At 34.6% G+C, this 18242-nt stretch overlaps 1 protein-coding gene across 1 annotated transcript in view; it reads left to right on the top strand.

Annotated features, from left to right (window-relative positions):
* Positions 1–18242, top strand: part of C2CD6 (C2 calcium dependent domain containing 6) — an 85987-nt gene that overhangs the window by 48056 nt on the left and 19689 nt on the right. Inside the window, 5 exon segments of the mRNA XM_082396775.1 lie at positions 742–888; positions 9969–10074; positions 11910–11976; positions 14152–14195; positions 15361–15654. Of these exon segments, the coding sequence (XP_082252901.1) occupies positions 742–888; positions 9969–10074; positions 11910–11976; positions 14152–14195; positions 15361–15654 (658 nt within the window).

Genomic DNA, 18242 nt, shown 5'->3' with positions numbered 1-18242 from the left:
TGGCACTATTCTAGACTTATTGGTAAGATATTTGCATGTCAGAAGGTGGGAAATAAATCTGATAAAATTCGAGGGCTTTCTACCTCAGTGAAATTTTAGGGATCCAGGTATGGGGCTTGTCAAGATATTCCTGCTGAGGTGAAGGGTAAGTTGTTGTATCTGGGCTCTCCTACAACCAAAAAAAGAGGCATAACACCTAGTGGGCCTCTTGGGTTTTGGAGGCAACATATTCCTTTGGATGTGCTACTCTGGCCCATTTACTCAGTGACCTGGAAAAAAAATTTATATATATGTTTTTCTTCCCTCTCATCTCCTTATCATGTAACATAATACATATTTACTTTATATCATAGTATTTAAGTATTGTTAACCTTACATCATAGTTATTTAAGTTTCAGGATATTAAGGAGAAGAGTAAACATCACCCAAGGACTTTACATCCTTTTCTGAGGAAGGGGCTAGTGAGTTTTTGGCTGTATGTATACAGGAGAGTTGTATCATGTAAGGTTAATTATGACCTTGTTACTGTTTTCATTTGGAGATTAAGCATGTTGTAAGATGTTTATGGGTACCAAGTTGACAAGGGGTGGACTTGTGATGGTTAGTTTTTTGTGTCAACTTGACTGGGCCATGAGATAGAGATTTGGATCTAGAGATAGGGAGAGAGGTCTGGGTCTGATAGCTAACACTGATTTTAGAAGTGGACTTTTGTACAATTTTAACTTTATTACCATTTTCCAGAAATGTTATTATACCACAACCAATAGAATATCCAGCATTCTTATCCCCAGACCTGAATGTTTCTGTTGGGGTGCCAACTACAGCATCCCAATCCAACCAGCCATCTGTAGTACGACTTGAAAAACTTCAGCAACAACCCCGGGCAAGGTAAAAAGCAAAAACAAAACAAAACAAAAAATTTTTCATCTTATTTATGTGTTATTTGTATATTAATTTTTCCTTTGAGACATAGGCTTGCTATTGGTCCAGAAACGTTCATCATGGTGATATTTCATGGGTTCAGTGTTTGTTTTAAAAAGTCAATGATCTGGCAAGAAAAGGGGTGAGAACTCATTAATACGGGAGAAAGTATAATACTTTCTCTGCCTCTTCACTCAACAATATAGTCAATAGGTCTCATACTCTTTTCTGTATTTCCCATCTTTTATCTCTATGCTTTAGATATTTTCTTCTGACCTGTCTTATAATCATTTGTTCTTTCTTCTTTGTCTCTTATCTGCTGTTAAGCCAATTGAATTCTTAATTTCAGTTATTTCCTTTTGTTATGGAATTTTCATTTACTTTATAGTTCCACTTCTCTACCAAAATCCTCAGTCTTATCTTTTAATTCTTTGAACATATTAATCATTATATTTCAAAGTTCATCTCTGATAACTTGATTATTTGGATTTCCTATAAGTCTATACCTATTGTTGGTTTTTTTTCCTCAGAGTTTTTAGTCAAATCTTATGTTCTCATATGCCTAGTTGTTTTTATCAAGTGCCAAACATTGTATTTGAAAATCTGTAGAACTAATTTGAGGCTCTTGATTATATATTTTTACAGATAATATATACATTTGCATCTGGCAGCCAGCTAGCCTGGGAACACTAGCGATCCCAGATCACCTTAATTCAATTGAGATGAGACTGAAATGATTTGAAATGATTTGGGCTTTAGTTTCTGTGGGCATTAGTCTTTTTCTGGTTTACTCTTATTCTTAACATCAAGGCCGGGACTAGTGTGAGGCAACCAGGGTACAATATTTAAGGAGGAGCTTATTCTTGGGGTATAGCCCTCTAGGGCCCCAACTGAAAGCCTAGGTGTTTACCATGGCTTCTCATCCTCAACAGGGGCTGAACTCTGGTTTTTGTTCCGTCATTCTTACATATTTATCTCAAAGCTCTTAACTCTTGGCTACCTCAAATGCCTTGAAGGAAAATGGCTCCAAATTATGGGCTCAAAGTCTCCAGACTTCCTTTCTGTCTGGCATCTTGGATTTGCAAATTCTTGCTGCCTTTATAACTGACTGATACTTCCAAAGAAAAAATTTTAAAATACTTTGTCTAGCTTTTTCAGTTGTGCAGTGAGATGGTCTGAAATAATCTATTCCATCATTGCCAGAAACAGAACTCCTGAAATTTTAAAAATAGTGTTTATGTATATGCATATTTTACTCAGACTTATAAATTAATTCATAAACATTGAGTTGAGTGATCAAGGAACCCCTTTTTCCCCTAGTCCTATGTTTTATTCTTTCAATAACATTTATTATTTATTTATTTTTATTGGAGTATAGTTGATTTATGTTGTGTTAGTTTCAGGTGTACAGCAAAGTGAATCAGTTATACATATACATATATCCACTCTTCTTTAGGTTCTTTTCCCGTATAGGTCATTACAGAGTATTGAGTAGTGTTCCCTGGGCTATATACAATAGGTCCTTACTAGTTATCTATTTTATACATAGTAGTGTATATATGTCAATCCCAATCTCCCAATTTATCTCTCTCCCCCCTCCCCTCTGGTAACCATAAGTTTGTTTCTACATTTGTGACTCTATTCCTGTTTTGTAAATAAGTTCATTTGTACCATTTTTTAGGTTCCACATAATATTTATTTATTTTTATTTCAGTTTTATTGAGATATAATTGATACACAGCACTGTATAAGTTTAAGCAGTACTTAATGATTTGACTTACATACATCATGAAATGATTATCATGATAAGATTACCGAATATCCATAATCTCATATAGATTCAAAATAAAAGAAAAAAGATTTTTCCTTGTGATGAGATCTCTTAGGATTTACTCTCATAACAGCTTTCATATATAACCTATAGCAGTGCTAATTATGTTAATCATGTTGTACACTGAATGCCTAGTACTTATTTATCTTACAACTGGAAGTATGTACCTTTTGACCACCTTCATCCAGTTCCCCCTCCCCCACCCCCTGCCTCAGGTAACCCCAAATCTGATCTCTTTTTTCTATGAGTTTGTTCTTTCATTTTTTGAAGTATTATTGACCTACAACACTATATTGTTCCTGGTGCACAACACAGTGACTTAACATTTCTATAAATTACAAAATGGTCACCATGATAAGTCTAGTTACCATCTGTCAGCAAAGATATTACATTATTTTTGACTATATTCCCCATGCTGTACATTTCATCCCCGTGATCCGTTTATTTTGTGACTGGAGGTTTGTATCTCTTAATTTCCCTTACCTATTTCACTCCTCTTCCACTCCCCTCCACTCTGTTTGTTCTCTGTGTCTATGATTCTGTCTCTGATTTATGTTTCTTCATCTGTTTTGAATTTTAAATTCCACATATAAGTGAAATCATACAGTACTTGTCTTTCTATGTCTGACTTATTTCAGTTAGCGCTATACCTTTTTTGTTGCAAATGGCAAGATTTCATTCTTTTTTATGGCTGATACACCATTGCATATATATATATATACCACATCTTCTTTATCCATTCATCTATCAGTGGGCACTTAGGTTGCTTTTGTATCTTGGCTATTGTGAATAATGCTGCAGTAAACATAGGAATGCATATATCTATTTAAATTAGTGTTTGTGTTTTCTTTGGAGAAATACCCAGAAGTGGAGTTGCTGGATTGTATGGTAGTTCCATTTATAATCTCTTGAAGAACCTCCATACTGTTTTCCATAGTGGCTGTCCCAATTTACATTCCCATCAACAGTGCAGGAGGGTTCCCTTTTCTCCACACCCTCACCAACACTTGTTATTTGTTGTCTTTTGATAATGCCTATTCTGACATTCTGTGAGGTGATATCTGATTGTGGTTTTGATTTGCATTTCCCTGATGATTATTGATGTTGAGCCTCTTTTTATGTGTCTGTTGACCATCTGTATGTTTTGTTTGGAAATGTGTATGTTCAGGTCCTTTGCCAATTTTTTAATCAGATTGTTTGCTTTTTTGATGTTGAATTGTATGAGTTCTTTGTATATTTTAGATAATAACCCCTTATCATTCATATTGTTTGAAAATACTTTCTCCCATTCAGTAAGTTGGCTTTACATTTTGTCGATGGTTTTCTTTGCTGTGCAAAAGCTTGTAAGTTTAATTAGGTCTTATTTGTTTATTTTTGCTTTTGTTTCCCTTGTTGGAGGAGACATATCCAAGAAAATATTGCTAAGACCAATGTCAAAGGGTGTACTGCCTATGTTTACTTCTAGAGTTTTATGGTTTCAGGTCTGACATTTATGTCTTTAATCCATTTGTTTATTTTTTGTATGTGGTATGAGAAAGTAGTCCCATTTGATTCTTTTGTATGTAGCTGTCCAGTATTCCCAGCACCATTTACTAAAGAGGCTGTCTTTTCCCCATTGTATGTTCTTGCCTCCTTTGTCATAAATTAATTGATCATGTAAGTATGGGTTCATTTCTGAGCTCTTAAGTCTGTTCTATTGATTTATGTGTCTGTTTTTGTGCCAGTACCATACTATTTTAATTACTGTAACTTTGTAGTGTAGTTTGAAATCAGGAATGTCATATCTCCAGCTTTGTTCTTCTTTCTCAAGATTGTTTGGGTAATAAGGGACTTTTGTGTTTCCATACAAATTTTAGAATTATTTGTTCTAGTTCTGTGAAAAATGTCATTGTTATTTTGATAGAGATTGCACTGAATCTGTAGATTGCCTTGGGTAGTATGGTCATTTTAAAAAATACTAATTCTTCCAACCCATGAGCAAAGTATATTTTTCTGTTTGTTCGTATCATCTTCAATTTCTTTCATCAGTATCTTATAGTTTTCCAAATACAGGTCATTGACCTCCTTAGTTAGATTTATTCCTAGGTATTTTATTCTTTTTGATGTGATTGTAAATGGGATTGTTTCCTTAATTTCTCTTTCTGAAGCACAGCTGATTCCTTTTTTTTTTTTGATGTTTGACAATGAATTCTTTAATTGAAGTATAGTTGATTTACAATATTATGTTAGTTTCAGGTCTACAGCATAGTGATTCAGTATTTTTATAAATTATACTTCATTAGAAGTTATTACAGGGACTTCCCTGGTGGTCCAGGGGTTAAGACTCCATGCTTCCATTGCAGGGAGTGCAGGTTCAATCCCTGGTTGGGGAACTAAGATCCTGCATGCTGCGTGGCATGGCCAAAAAAATTTTTTTTAATTAAATTCTAAAAAGTTATTACAAAATAATGGCTATAATTCCCTGTGATGTACAATGTATCCTTATTGCTTATCCATTTTATACATAGTAGTTTGTATCCTTTAATTACATACCCCTATTTTGCCCCTCTCTTCTTCCCTCTCCCCACTGGTAGCCACTAGTTTGTTTTCTGTATCTGTGAGTCTGTTTCTGTTTTGCTAGATACATTCATTTTATTTTTTAGATTCCACAAATAAGTGATATCATACAGTATTTGTCTTTCTCTTTCTGATTTATTTCTCTAAGCATAATATTCTCTAGGTCCACCTATGTTGCTGCAAATGGCAGAATTTCATTCTTTTTTATGGCTGAGTAATATTCCATTGTGTGTATGTATAAATCTTTTTTTGTCCATTCTTCTGTTGATGGACACTTGAGTTGCTACTATATCTTGGCTGTTGTAAATAGTGCTGCTATGAACATTGGAGTGCATGTATCTTTTCAAATTAGGGTTTTCAATTTTTCTGATTTATACTCAGGAGTGGAATTGCTGGATCATATGGTAGTTCTATTTTTAGTTTTTTGGGGACCCTCCATATTGTTTTCCATAGTGGCTTCACCAATTTATATTCCCACCAACAGTGTGAAAGTGTTCCCTTTTCTCCACATCCTCACCAACATTTGTTATTTGTAAACTTTTTGATGATAGCCATTCTAACAGGTGTGAAGAGATATCTCGTTGTTTTGATTTGTATTTCTCTAATAGTGATATTAAGCGTCTTTTTTGTGTGTGTTAGCCATCTGTATATCGTCTTTGGAAAAATGTCTACTCAGGTCTTCTGCCCATTTTTTGATTGGGTTGTTTGTTTTTTTGGTATTGAGTTATATGAGCTGTTTATATATTTTGGATATTAACCCCTTCTTGCTGGTCATATCATTTGTTCAGTTATTGTATTCTTCAGCTCTGTGATTTCTCTTTGGTACTTTCTTTTTTTTTTTTTTTAATTAATTAATTAATTTATTTATGGCTGTGTTGGGTCTTCGTTTCTGTGCGAGGGCTTTCTCTAGTTGTGGCAAGCGGGGGCCACTCTTCATCGCGGTGTGCGGGCCTCTCACTGTCGCGGCCTCTCTTGTTGCGGAGCACAGGCTCCAGATGCGCAGGCTCAGTAATTGTGGCTCACGGGCCTAGTTGCTCCGCGGCATGTGGGATCTTCCCACACCAGGGCTCAAACCCGTGTCCCCTGCATTGGCAGGCAGATTCTCAACCACTGCACCACCAGGGAAGCTCCTCTTTGGTACTTTCTTATATTTTCTCTTTGTTGAAATTCTCACTTTGTTCATGCATTTTTCTTCTGACCTTGATGGGCATCTTTATGACCATTATTTTGAATTCATTGTCAGGTAAGTCATTTATCTCTGCTTCATTAATGTCTGTTTCTAGAGTTTTATCTTGTTCTTTTGTTTGGAACTTATTTTCTGGAGTTTTATTTTATTCCTTTGCTTAAGACTTATTCCTCTTTTACTTCATTTTCCTTGACTCTCTGTGTTGGTTTCTGAACATTAGATAAAACAACCACCTCTCTAAGTTTTGATGTTGTGACCTCATTGTAGGAAAGGAACCTTACCATCAGCCCAGCCCAAGTTCTTAGTTGTCCCTCAAACCTTTGTGATGGTCCAAGTCACCTTGTTTGTTCTTAGTCACCCTTCCAATAGTTGAGGGCATGTCAAGACTTGTCAGTGTCCCAAAGGGGAGATCTCAGTCAGCACCTAGATTCAGGCTGATTGGAAGCTGAACCCCCAGGTAGATGCTGGGAAAGTATGTAGTTAGAGTCCTTTCAGGGAGAAACTGGAGAACTTTTTTTTCCTCTTCCCTCTGTGCTGGGCCTGTTTGTATAGTCACAGGGTTGGTGGTGCACCTGCACCCATAAAAACTGCTTCTTTGTGTACTATAGTCCTGTAGACTGGTAAATGCAAACCCTGTTGACTGTGACATCAGGCAACCTGGGGGCTTGTGCCTTGGGTGGCAGCCACAAAATCTGGGGTGCCAGTTGTATGTACAAACTTTTCCTTGGAGATACTGGTGATCTGGATCAGGCTAGAGGGAGAAGAGAGATGCAGTGTCTGCTGGCTTCCCTGGTTTCCAGGGAGGATTGCAGTCAGCCCCTAGAAGCATGCTAAATTAGAAGCCTGACCCTCAAACATTAACTTTTACAGAATGTGAGTAGGCTTCTTTTGGGGAAAGACTGGGAGATGGAGAGTTTTTGCCTACTCTGTGCTGAGCCCTTGGCACATAACCATGGCAAGTCCTAGAGAACCCATTAAGAACTATTTCTTAATAGAAATAGTTCTTATTTTGTTTTAACCTTGAGGGTCTCATGGTCACAAGCTAGGTGTGACCTAGCTAGGTGTTTTGGGGGCCTGTCCCTCAAGTGGCAGTCTTGAAAGTTAGAGCACTCATTGTGGGGTCCAAACCTTTCTCTCCTCAAAGAGATGCTGGGAATTGGAAGTTCCTTCCCAATTGTATGACATGGTGCCAGGGTTAGGTTTATGGTGAGAGTGTATCTCAGCCTTTCCTACCCATTTGCTGTGGGTATTTTCTCATTCGTCCAGCGTTTAGGAGTTGCTCAGCTATTTCTGGATTTCTTTCAGCAGGAATTGCTCCTTGTACAACTATAGATTTGGTGTATCTCTGAGAGGAGATGAATGAGTTCAGGAGTCTCTTCATCATCTTGGACTGGAATCCACAAATTTCTTCAGTTCTTGGCTTAGTAGAACACATCTGGATCCTTATAATGCTTCTCCATTCAGAGTGGCTCCCTGAGCTCTACCTGCAGAACCTCGACTTCTTTGGCTTCCAGTGACAGCAATGGCTGTTGCTCTGCCTTCTCTTGAGTGGCAGCACCACCCAACCCCCTTCTTCCTAGCAGAATGGGTCCCCCTCTCCTCCCTCTGCTCACTGACTCCCATGTATCTTTGTTGTGTGTTTCTGCAATCTAAGAATGTTATTTTGATCCTTATTATCTTCTTATAACTACTTTGGAATTTGGCCCTGATAATTCTCTGTTGCTCAATTTTATATGAAATTAATTTTCCTGAATTTTTTGTAGAAGCTTGGTTCTGAAAGCTTTTCTAGCTTCACAGAGCTCCCACTTCTGAAGTTTTTATTTGGTGTTTAAAAATACAGTGACCTTCTTTCAAGGTTTTCTGAGGCCCTGTCCCTAAGTAGAGACCTGGCTGGTCAGTTTTGAGCATTCTCAGTGGTTAGACTACTCCAGTCCTTTAATTCTTATCATGAATGCTTTGTACTCACCCACTATTGGAATGAGCAAAACCCTCCCAGTTTCAACTGCTATTCTCAAGCTGGCTGGCTGTGCTTTCTTGTGACTACCTGTTGGCTATTTGGGGTTCTCTTATTCTCACATTCATCAGATGCCCCTTTTATACCCGTTGCTTTCTCCCATATATTCACTGATACCATAAAGGTCTTATGTATATGGGGTTAATAGGGAAACCTTGTCACGTGATTTTGTTGTAAATGTTGCCTATAAGTTTTTGGGTTTGCTACCTAGATACTCTGAATGTTTTTATGTAGATATTTGGGAGGATTCAAAAACTATGCTACTTCTGCTGCCATCATCTTCTTGGAATTTTCCTTTTTGCTAAACTTTCATATTCATAATAACTTATTTGTGGTATCATTTGGGGGAATTTATTTAAACAATCATATCATCTACAAGTAATAACAATTTTGTTTCTTTGTTCCCAGTCCTTAATCTTTAGTTTTGTTTTCTTGGCATTCTATGCTGGCTGGAAGCTCCAGTCAATGTCTGTTATAAATGGTAAGGGTGGACATCTTTGTTTTGTTCAGGATCTTTCATGGCAATGCTTCTAGCATTTAATAGTCAAGCACATTATTTATATAGGTTTTTTGGTTGATGTCCTGTACCAGATTAAGTAAATTATTCCATTCTGTTCCTAGTTTTCTAAGAGTTTTCTATTTTAATCATGAATGGATGTTGTATTTTGCCAAATTATTTTTCTCTTTTAATCAGTTAAATTGTATTTAAATTAAACGTTCTGTTGTTAATGTCAAAATATCCTTATATTCCTGGGATAAAGCCAACTGGTTCATGGTATATTATATTTTCCTTATACCACTACATTTTTTGTACTAAAATTATATTTTATTTGTAACATTTGCATCTATGTTTGTGAATGAGATTAGACTAATTTTCCTTCTTTGTAATGTCCTTGTTATGCTTTATTGTCAAGGTCATAGTGTCCTAATGAATTGAGAAACATTTCCTCTTTTCCATTTAATTCTTGTCGATTATATCTTTAGATTATGAAAGCTTTTTGAAATTTGGATTAAAAACTAAATTCCTATCTTTTCATTTGTTTTATTGCAGAAGATATCATATATTTGTTGAATAATTTATAAAATATATATATATAGTTTAAATGAGAGCAATATATATAGAATAATTTCTTAAATATGTATGTATAACTTAAATAAATATAATAAGACCATTGCCTAGATATTTACAATTCGGGTTAAGAAATACAACATTACCAATATTATAATGTGTTTTGTGTGCCCTTATGAGATTACATCCCTCTCCCGAACTCTCCCCAGGTAACTACTACCCTGATTTTTGTCATAATCATTCCTTTTCCTATGTGTCCTTAAACAATATATTGTTGGTTTTCTTCTTTAAGAACTTTTTATAAATGTTTCATACTGTATGTGTTGTTCTTTGTTTCATACCATATATATTCTTCTGTCACTTTTTAAATCTGTAACTGATTTTTCTTTAGGCTAGAAAAAATGAAAAAAGAATATAGACGTCTGAGTACATGGATAGAAAAAGCTAGCTACTTAGAAGGAGTTCTTACCCCAAGATTGGAACGTAAAGAATCTAAGGTAATTAACATAATACATTCTTCCGTACATAGATTTTTACTTTTTATTTTAAAATTATGATAATTAAAAATAATGATCAGATATTGTTAATTTGTTCCCTCTCTATAAAATGCTACTCATAGTTCATGCACTTTCCTATTTTGATAATGTGACATTCAATAAATATTGATTAATAATTTATAAGTTTAGTTTTTAACAGCTTTGTTGAGATATAATTCACATACTGTATAATTCATCCACTTAAAGTGTACAATTCAGTGACCCTAAGTATATTGACAGAGTTGTGCTTCCATCGCTACAATCAGAGAACATTATCATTACCCCGAAAAGAAACCCCATACCTCTTAGCCTATATCCTCCAAACCCCTCATGCCCTGCTAGCCCTAGACGACAACTAATGTACTTTATGTCTCTATAGATTTGCTTGTTCTAGATATTTCATATAAATGGAATCATACAATATATGGTCCTTTGTGACTTGATTCTTTCACTTAGTATAGTGTTTTTAAGGTTCATCCCTATTGTAGCATGTATCAATACTTCATTTCATTTCATTGCCAAATAATATTTCATTGTTTGGATATACTACATTTTTTTATCCACTCATCAGTTGATGGACATTTGGTTGTTTCCACTTTTTAGCTATTATGTATAATGCTGCTATGAACATTCATGTGCAGTTTTTGTGTGCATGTATGTTTTTAATTCTCTTGGGTATATACTTAGGGGTGGAATTGCTGGATCATATCCTAATTCTGTTAACTTTTTCAGAAACTACCAAACTGTTTGCCACAGCAGCTGCACAATTTTACATTTAACCAGCAATGCATGAGGGTGCCATATCTCCTACAACACTTGTTATTTTCCTTTTTTAAAAAAATTTAATTATGGCCATCCTAGTGGGTTTGAAGTGGTATCTCATTGTGATTTTGATTTGCATTTCTTTAATGACCAATGATGTGAACATCTTTTCATGTGAATACTGGCCATTTGTATATCTTCTCTGAATAAATTTTTATTCATATCTTTTGCTGATTTTTTAATTAGGCTATTTGTATTTTTACTGTTGAGTTGTAAGAGTTCTTTATATATTTTGGACACTAGACCCTTATCAGATATATAAGTAAGATTTACTATTTAGAAGTACTATCTAATCTATACATTTTGACCTGGCAGTAAAAGATTCATAGGGATTTCAGTGAATAGAGAAAACATTGACTAAAATCACAGCTTTGAAATGGTAGTCATAACATATTGATATATTCGTGTTTTTCAATGCCTCTGAGATAATTGGGCAGGATTGTGCTGTGATAAAATAAATTGATTAGCATTTGCTAATACAGAATTAGTATTTTAGGGAAATTCTGTGGGGCTTTTCATTAAAGGGACTCTGAACTTTGGGTTTTCATTGAAAAATCAGTATTTTATAAGAGCCAGTGGTCACTCCACCTTATAATTCTTCTTGGAATTTTATAAAGATCCACATCACTTTGCAACTGATAGACCATAATGTATTCCAATAAAAAAGTGATCTGTTTCCCGTGGGTATCCTCTTATACCCCTTGAAGTTAAACATTATGTCATTTGTCTTGTAATCTTTTTCTGTCATGCATTCATCATTCAGAAACCCTATCAATTCTTGGGTCTTCTGTTCCTGGACCGTTAACTCCTAGCCAGGGTGTGCCTGTCTTTAAAACAGTACTGTTTGCTTTTCTCACAAACCCATATTCTTCTTGTCTTCTGTAAATTTTTTTAAAGTATTTAAAAAAGTTATGAAAGCAGGAAAAAATGTTTTAGCTCTTTAAACATTTCTCCAATATGTTTTTTTCTTCTAGGAAAGTAATACCAATGAGGTACTTGAAAGCCAATTGGAAGAGAGACCTACAGATATTGTAACATCAGGTTAAGAAACTAATTTACCTTTTGTATTTATTATTAAGATAATTAAAACAGGGTGGTTATATCACAAAAAGAAAACTAGCAATCTGCTTTAAGTATACTTCATTTTTTGTTAGGAAATAAAAATACATTTCATTATAGTTTTGGTATATAGTATTTATTTCGTAACACTCCAAAGAAAATACTTAGACCCAATTAAGAGTTATTTTTATTTTTATCTTTAATACTCCTTTCCTCTTTAAGAACAAGAAAAAGTTAAATCTTACCTATAATCTATGAAAAGGTATTTTTGTTAAACATTGTTAACTGTAGAGCTATTGGTCTCATTTTTTTTTAATCATTCTCCTGACTTATTTATTCATTTATTTATTTATTTATTTAATTTATTTATTTTTTTGGCTGTGTTGGGTCTTCGCTTCTATGCGAGGGCTTTCTCTAGTTGTGGCAAGCGGGGGCCACTCTTCATCACGGTGCACGGGCCTTTCACTGTTGCGGCCTCTCTTGTTGTGGGGCACAGGCTCCAGACGCGCAGGCTCAGTAGTTGTGGCTCACGGGCCTAGCTGCTCTGCGGCATGTGGGATCTTCCCAGACCAGGGCTCGAACCCGTGTCCCCTGCATTGGCAGGTGGATTCTCAACCACTGTGCCACCAGGGAAGCCCCTTTTGGTCTCTTTTATGTGGAGGATGTGTGTATGTGCATGCGTGTGTGTGTGTGTGTGTGTGTAAGAGAAAGGGAGGAGGAGAGAGAGCAGGACAGGAAATTAAATTAACATTAAATGTGAGAACTTTGCACAAATTATCAGTAAGATATTTAATTAATAGAAGATACTGTTCATGCAGTCTTTAAGAAAAATCTCTCTTAAAAGATTCATTTAGAAAGTAAGTTAAAATAGATGCATAATACTCTATCTTTAAAATCTTGGATTCTGCTGGTGTGGATTATTGATTTATTGTTATAAGACTTTGGCCACAGGTTACTTCTCTAATTCTACTTCCCCGGCTACCTCAGGCTTTGATATATTCATTTCTTAACCTCTGAGGATCAACCAGCCTAGCAGAGCTAATTTCATCTTTAATCTACTCTTTCACTGAAACATTCAGGTTTTAGTTTGTAGGAGAATCACAACTTCCCTCTTCAACATTGTTGTTGAATATTGGAGGTTAACCTCTCTCACACACTGGTGGTTACTATTTTTTTTTTTTTTTTACTTTTTTTCACTTATCCACGGAGTTTATTTCAAGTCCCATTGGATCCTCTAGTGACTTCTTTCCTTTTGGCATTCCAGTAGCTCCCTATAGTTACAGCTGACATTTACTGATCACTCATTGGGTTCCAGGCACATTACTTGGATTTTGTAACTCAGTACTCAGAGCAGTCAGTCGAGGGTGCTATTATTATTTATCCACCTATTTACAGATGAGAAAACTGAGGATCAAGTCAATGAGAGGTGACACAGCCATTAATTTGAACCTAGTCTATTTGACCCAAGAACTCAAGCATTTAGCCACATTGCTGCTCCCATTGTATGTACTTGTAACATACCTATAAGATAAGCTATCGCTAATCTATTTTACATGTAAGAAAACCAAGGCTCAGAAAAATGAGCTGACAGCAGTCATGCAGCTAATAGTGACCTTAATAAATTTTGTTTTTTACTAGACTTATGCATCCCTTTGTATCTCAATTATTTATTCCCTTTCCCTTTTAGAATTTTCTTTTTTGTTTGCTAAATATGTATTCTTTATATTTCTAGGAAAATTTTACAAGTGCTTCAGTTAGCCTCTCTTGAATGGTCCTATTTTTTCTGGTTACATACAACTTTACTCTTTTTTTCCAATCCCAACCTTATCACTGACCATCTGGGATTTATTTTTATTTCCTCTTGACTTTTAGTAAAATATAGTACATGCCTGTGTTTATGTCTTATATTGAGGGATCTGAAATCTTATCATTTTATACATGTTTTCACTTCATTTCCACACTTGTTCATTTACGCCTCCATCTTCCCAGAGATTCATCAGCCTGTTTTTACTAAATATGTAGTGTTTATGTTTGAATAACTGCTTTGATTTAAATTGCTCCTATTCTCGGTGAGAAAAACTGTAATACTTTGTTAATGCATATAAATAATGTTTATTTTTTATATATAATAAAATACTTATATGAATTTCTTAACAGATATCCGTCTTATAAAGGAAGAAGCTGAAACTATTCCAAATGAGGTAAGGGAACTTGAAAGAGAACTTCTAATAGTTACTATTTTATAAAGGGATGAAATAATTGTAAATGGAGAAATATTTATAGATGGAAAGAAGAAAGCACTCAAGAAGTTATTCAAGTTTTCATGGTTATTTCTGTTACAACAATATCTGTACAGTGTTACACGATTTATTTAACTTAAATTACACTGTTAAAAGGGAAGTTTCAGTATCAAATAGTAACATTTTAAAGTACATATGAATATAGGGGACAAAAGGTGTTTATGAACAGAAGGGGGGAAACAAGTAAAAGAAAGCATAAAGTTCTGCACCTTAGAAATGGATGCCACAGACCGAACTACATTCTTTACTTTTTCTCTATAATACAACTGTGTATTCTCTATAATGTATAATCTCCAAAGTAATAGTCTGTATTTTATAAATAGAAATAGAGTTCACATAATATTATTTGCTTTTTAGCTATTTTTACAGAAGGTATTAATTCCGTAAGGCAGTGGACCCCTATGTAAACCAATAAAATATAAAAGATTCTTCTGTACTACTTGACAAATAGGATTTAATGATTTCTATTCTTGGGCCAGTGGCTCCCAAAATACCAATTGAAGGGTCAGTATGTACTGTTTTGCACAATCCAAAGAGAGAGAAAAAAAGACAATATAGAGAATTTCTCATACAGCTAAATTTACCTGGCTTAACAGACTGTCCTTTCTTTTATGATACTATTCTTTGTACTATTTTGCTATTAAAATTTCCTTTATTTTACCATATAATTGTGATTTTTATGATATTGTTCTTTGTGCTATTTTGCTATTAAAGTTTCCTTTGTTATGGTATATTGGTGATATTATAGTAACAGTAAAATGTCAGACACCTTGGTTTTCTTCTTTGAGATGCTGATGATTTATAAAATAGGAATATATGAGAACCTCTACTTTATAATGCAGTATGATCATTTTTATGGATAATATCCTATAGTCCATGGTGTCAGGCAAGTAGAGAATTTCTCAACTCTTCTAATAAGGAATGTAATAATTTACAAATATTGATGGTAACTTGTTATAATAAAGGATAAAAGTACAAATGATTTTAAGTCCAGTTTTGTTAGTTTTAAATATTTTCTAGTTGATAATGATTAATAGGTAGCTTGTCTTATTGATACATTTTCTAGTTACTGGATAATGATGATAAGACAGGCCTGATTCTACCAACTTTGAACCAGTCGGGTGAAGATGATTCAAATGTTGTTGCTCCTAAAAGTGACATGTCAACAAAGGAAACAGATGCTCCATTGCCCACTATTCCTAGGCTGACGTTAACAGAAGAGGACAAAATACCATCTTTAGAGGAACACCAGCAAGAAGCTATGCCGGAGATAAAAATGAAAAATCTATTCTTCCCACGAAAAGAAAAACTGAAAGATAGATATCCAAGCCTTTTAAAAACTGACTCATCTTCATCAGAGGTAAAGTTGAAAAATATCCATATAAATCCAGGTAGAATAAAGAGGAGGAACTTAAATTTATCTCCAACAGAAATTAGGTGGCAAAGCAACAGTCTGAGCTCAGCTTGAAGGAAGAGCACAAGCTTTGTTTCCCCAGATTCAAAATCAAAAGGTAGCTTTCAAAGTCACGATCCAAAGGAAGACCTTGAACTAAAGGTATCTGCCCTTGTATTAGAAGTATAAGACTAAGAAAAACTAAAGAATTCATTAATAAAAAATAAATAAATTGAAAATACAGTCAAATGTCTCCAAGTAGAAGTGTGTCTAAGTATATTAAATATTCCTACCCTACTAATACTCATCAAGTAAGGAGGAAAAAAACCTTTGAAGGAAAAGCAAAGTGATCTGAGAAACCAGTAATACAAACCAGTCTCATGGTTTTGTGTAAAATTCAGCTGAAAGTATAACAATGGTAGCAAAATCTAAATTCAAAGGAAAGCCTGAGAGGTTATTTCAGTGGAAATTTTTAATGAAACTGTTATAGGAAATAGCATATGTGCCCCTGTTACAAACAGTTTTATAGTTTAAAATGAGAATGATCTGAAAATTTAAAGGTACACCAGGGAAAAGCATTTCTCAAAATGATAGTTATTCTACTTAGATCTTTACATCTTGTTTGAGTCACTAGCATAAAGCAGTGTAAAAATGTGTATTGGTCAGTGGGAAAACAATCTGAGTTCTAAGTATGGCTCTGCCTCTAAATACATCAGCAAGCTTGCACACCTGAATCCCTAGGCCTATTTTCTCATCTACTGAATTGTAGTTTATACTAGGTCATTTCTAAATTCCTTTCCAAATTCCAAAAGATATAATTTTATTAAATATCTCAAGTTGGGGAATTATTCCTAATTACCTAGATCAATATGCTAAGCAATGTAACTTAAAAAGAAAAACATTCTTGTTTTTACTGAATGTGAAAGTAATACACAGTCATTATAGGAAATTTAGAAAATAGAAGTATAAAAAAGAAAATAAAAGTAGTTATAATTCTACTGCCACATTTAATAATTTTATTTCCTTTCAGTCTTTGTTATTAACATATGTATATCTTTTATTTATTTTTAAAAACTTGGATCAAACTATATATGTATAATTTTATATTATGCTTTTTTAAACTTGATATTATATTTTAAGCATGTTACCTGAATTTTCTTTAAAATTTGCAAGATGCAGGATATCCTCAAATATTGATATTCAGCAATTTAAAATAGTTTCTATGTTTTTGGACATTAAGCTTGAAATTAATATTCTTTTACCTATTTATTTGTGTCTGTGATTATCTTCTCATATATTTATAGAAATAGCATGTTGACAAATTGCTCTCCTGAAAGATTGTGCCACTTTATATTCTGACCAGTGATATTTGAGTATTAATGATATTTTAAATAATGATTAAAACTTTTTCATGCTTATTAGCCATTTTGATTTTCCCTATGAGTAGATGAGTAGATTGTCCATTTTTTTCTGTTGAGTATTTGGTGATGTTGTTTAGGTTTTATAATGAGCTCTTTTTATTATACAGATAATAACCTTGTATATTCATGGCACATACTTTTTCATAGTTTTTGTGGTTTGCCTTTTAATTTCTTTATTGAATCTGACTTCCAAAATATTCAGTTTTCATTTGATAAGTGAATTATTTATTGCTCCATAACAAACCACTCCAAAATTTAGTTGCTTAAAATAACCGTTTTGTTATTTCTCAAGATTCTATGGGTTGACTTTGCTTAGGTAGGCAGTTGTTTTGCTCCACTTGATGTTGGCTGGTCCTGTAGTCATCTAGGAGCTTGACTGGGCTGGAACACTCATTATGGCTCACTTATGTGTTTTATACCCTGATGGAAACAGCCGTAGATCTGGGCTCAATTGGGATGCATGGACATCTGGTTTGATGTGCCTGTTTCTCTCTCTCTCTCTCTCTCTCTCTCTCTGTCTCAGTTTCTCTCTCTGGAATCTTAGGGATCATTCCTCCCCCTGTCCATGCAACCTCTTCATATGGTCTCTCTAGCAGGGCAGCTGAACTTTTTATGTGGCAGCTCAGGGCTTCCAATATACAAAAACAGAAGCTTCAGGTACTCTTAAGACTTAGGCTTTGTACTAGCATAGGGTCACTTTCACTCCATTCTGTTAGTTAAAGCAAGTCCCAGGCTCAGCCCTGACCCAATATGGGAGGGGACTACATAAGAGCGTGAATTTTGGAAGGTGTCGTTCATTGGGGGCCATCCACAGATTAACCATCTCTAGCTCCAAGTAATTTCTCTCCCACATGCAAAATACACTTACTCTGCTTCCAAGATTCTTAGTTTCATGCCATTACTGCATTAGGCTCAAGCTTAAGTACGGAATTTCATCATCTAAATCAGATTCATGTAGATGAAGCTTCTTGAGCGTGGCTTCTCTCAATCTTAAGACCTGTGAATTGAAGAGACCAGTTATCTGTCCACTACATACAATGGTGAATCAGAAATAGGATAACAACAGGCACTTACATTCCAAAGGTGAAGGAAGGGTAAGGAGAAGCATATAGCAGTCAGTGAGCCATAGTAATT

This window comes from Balaenoptera borealis (genome assembly GCF_965194805.1).
Source record: "Balaenoptera borealis genome assembly, chromosome: 6".
NCBI lineage: Eukaryota > Metazoa > Chordata > Mammalia > Artiodactyla > Balaenopteridae > Balaenoptera > Balaenoptera borealis.
This window is presented reverse-complemented; position numbering and strand designations above follow the sequence as displayed.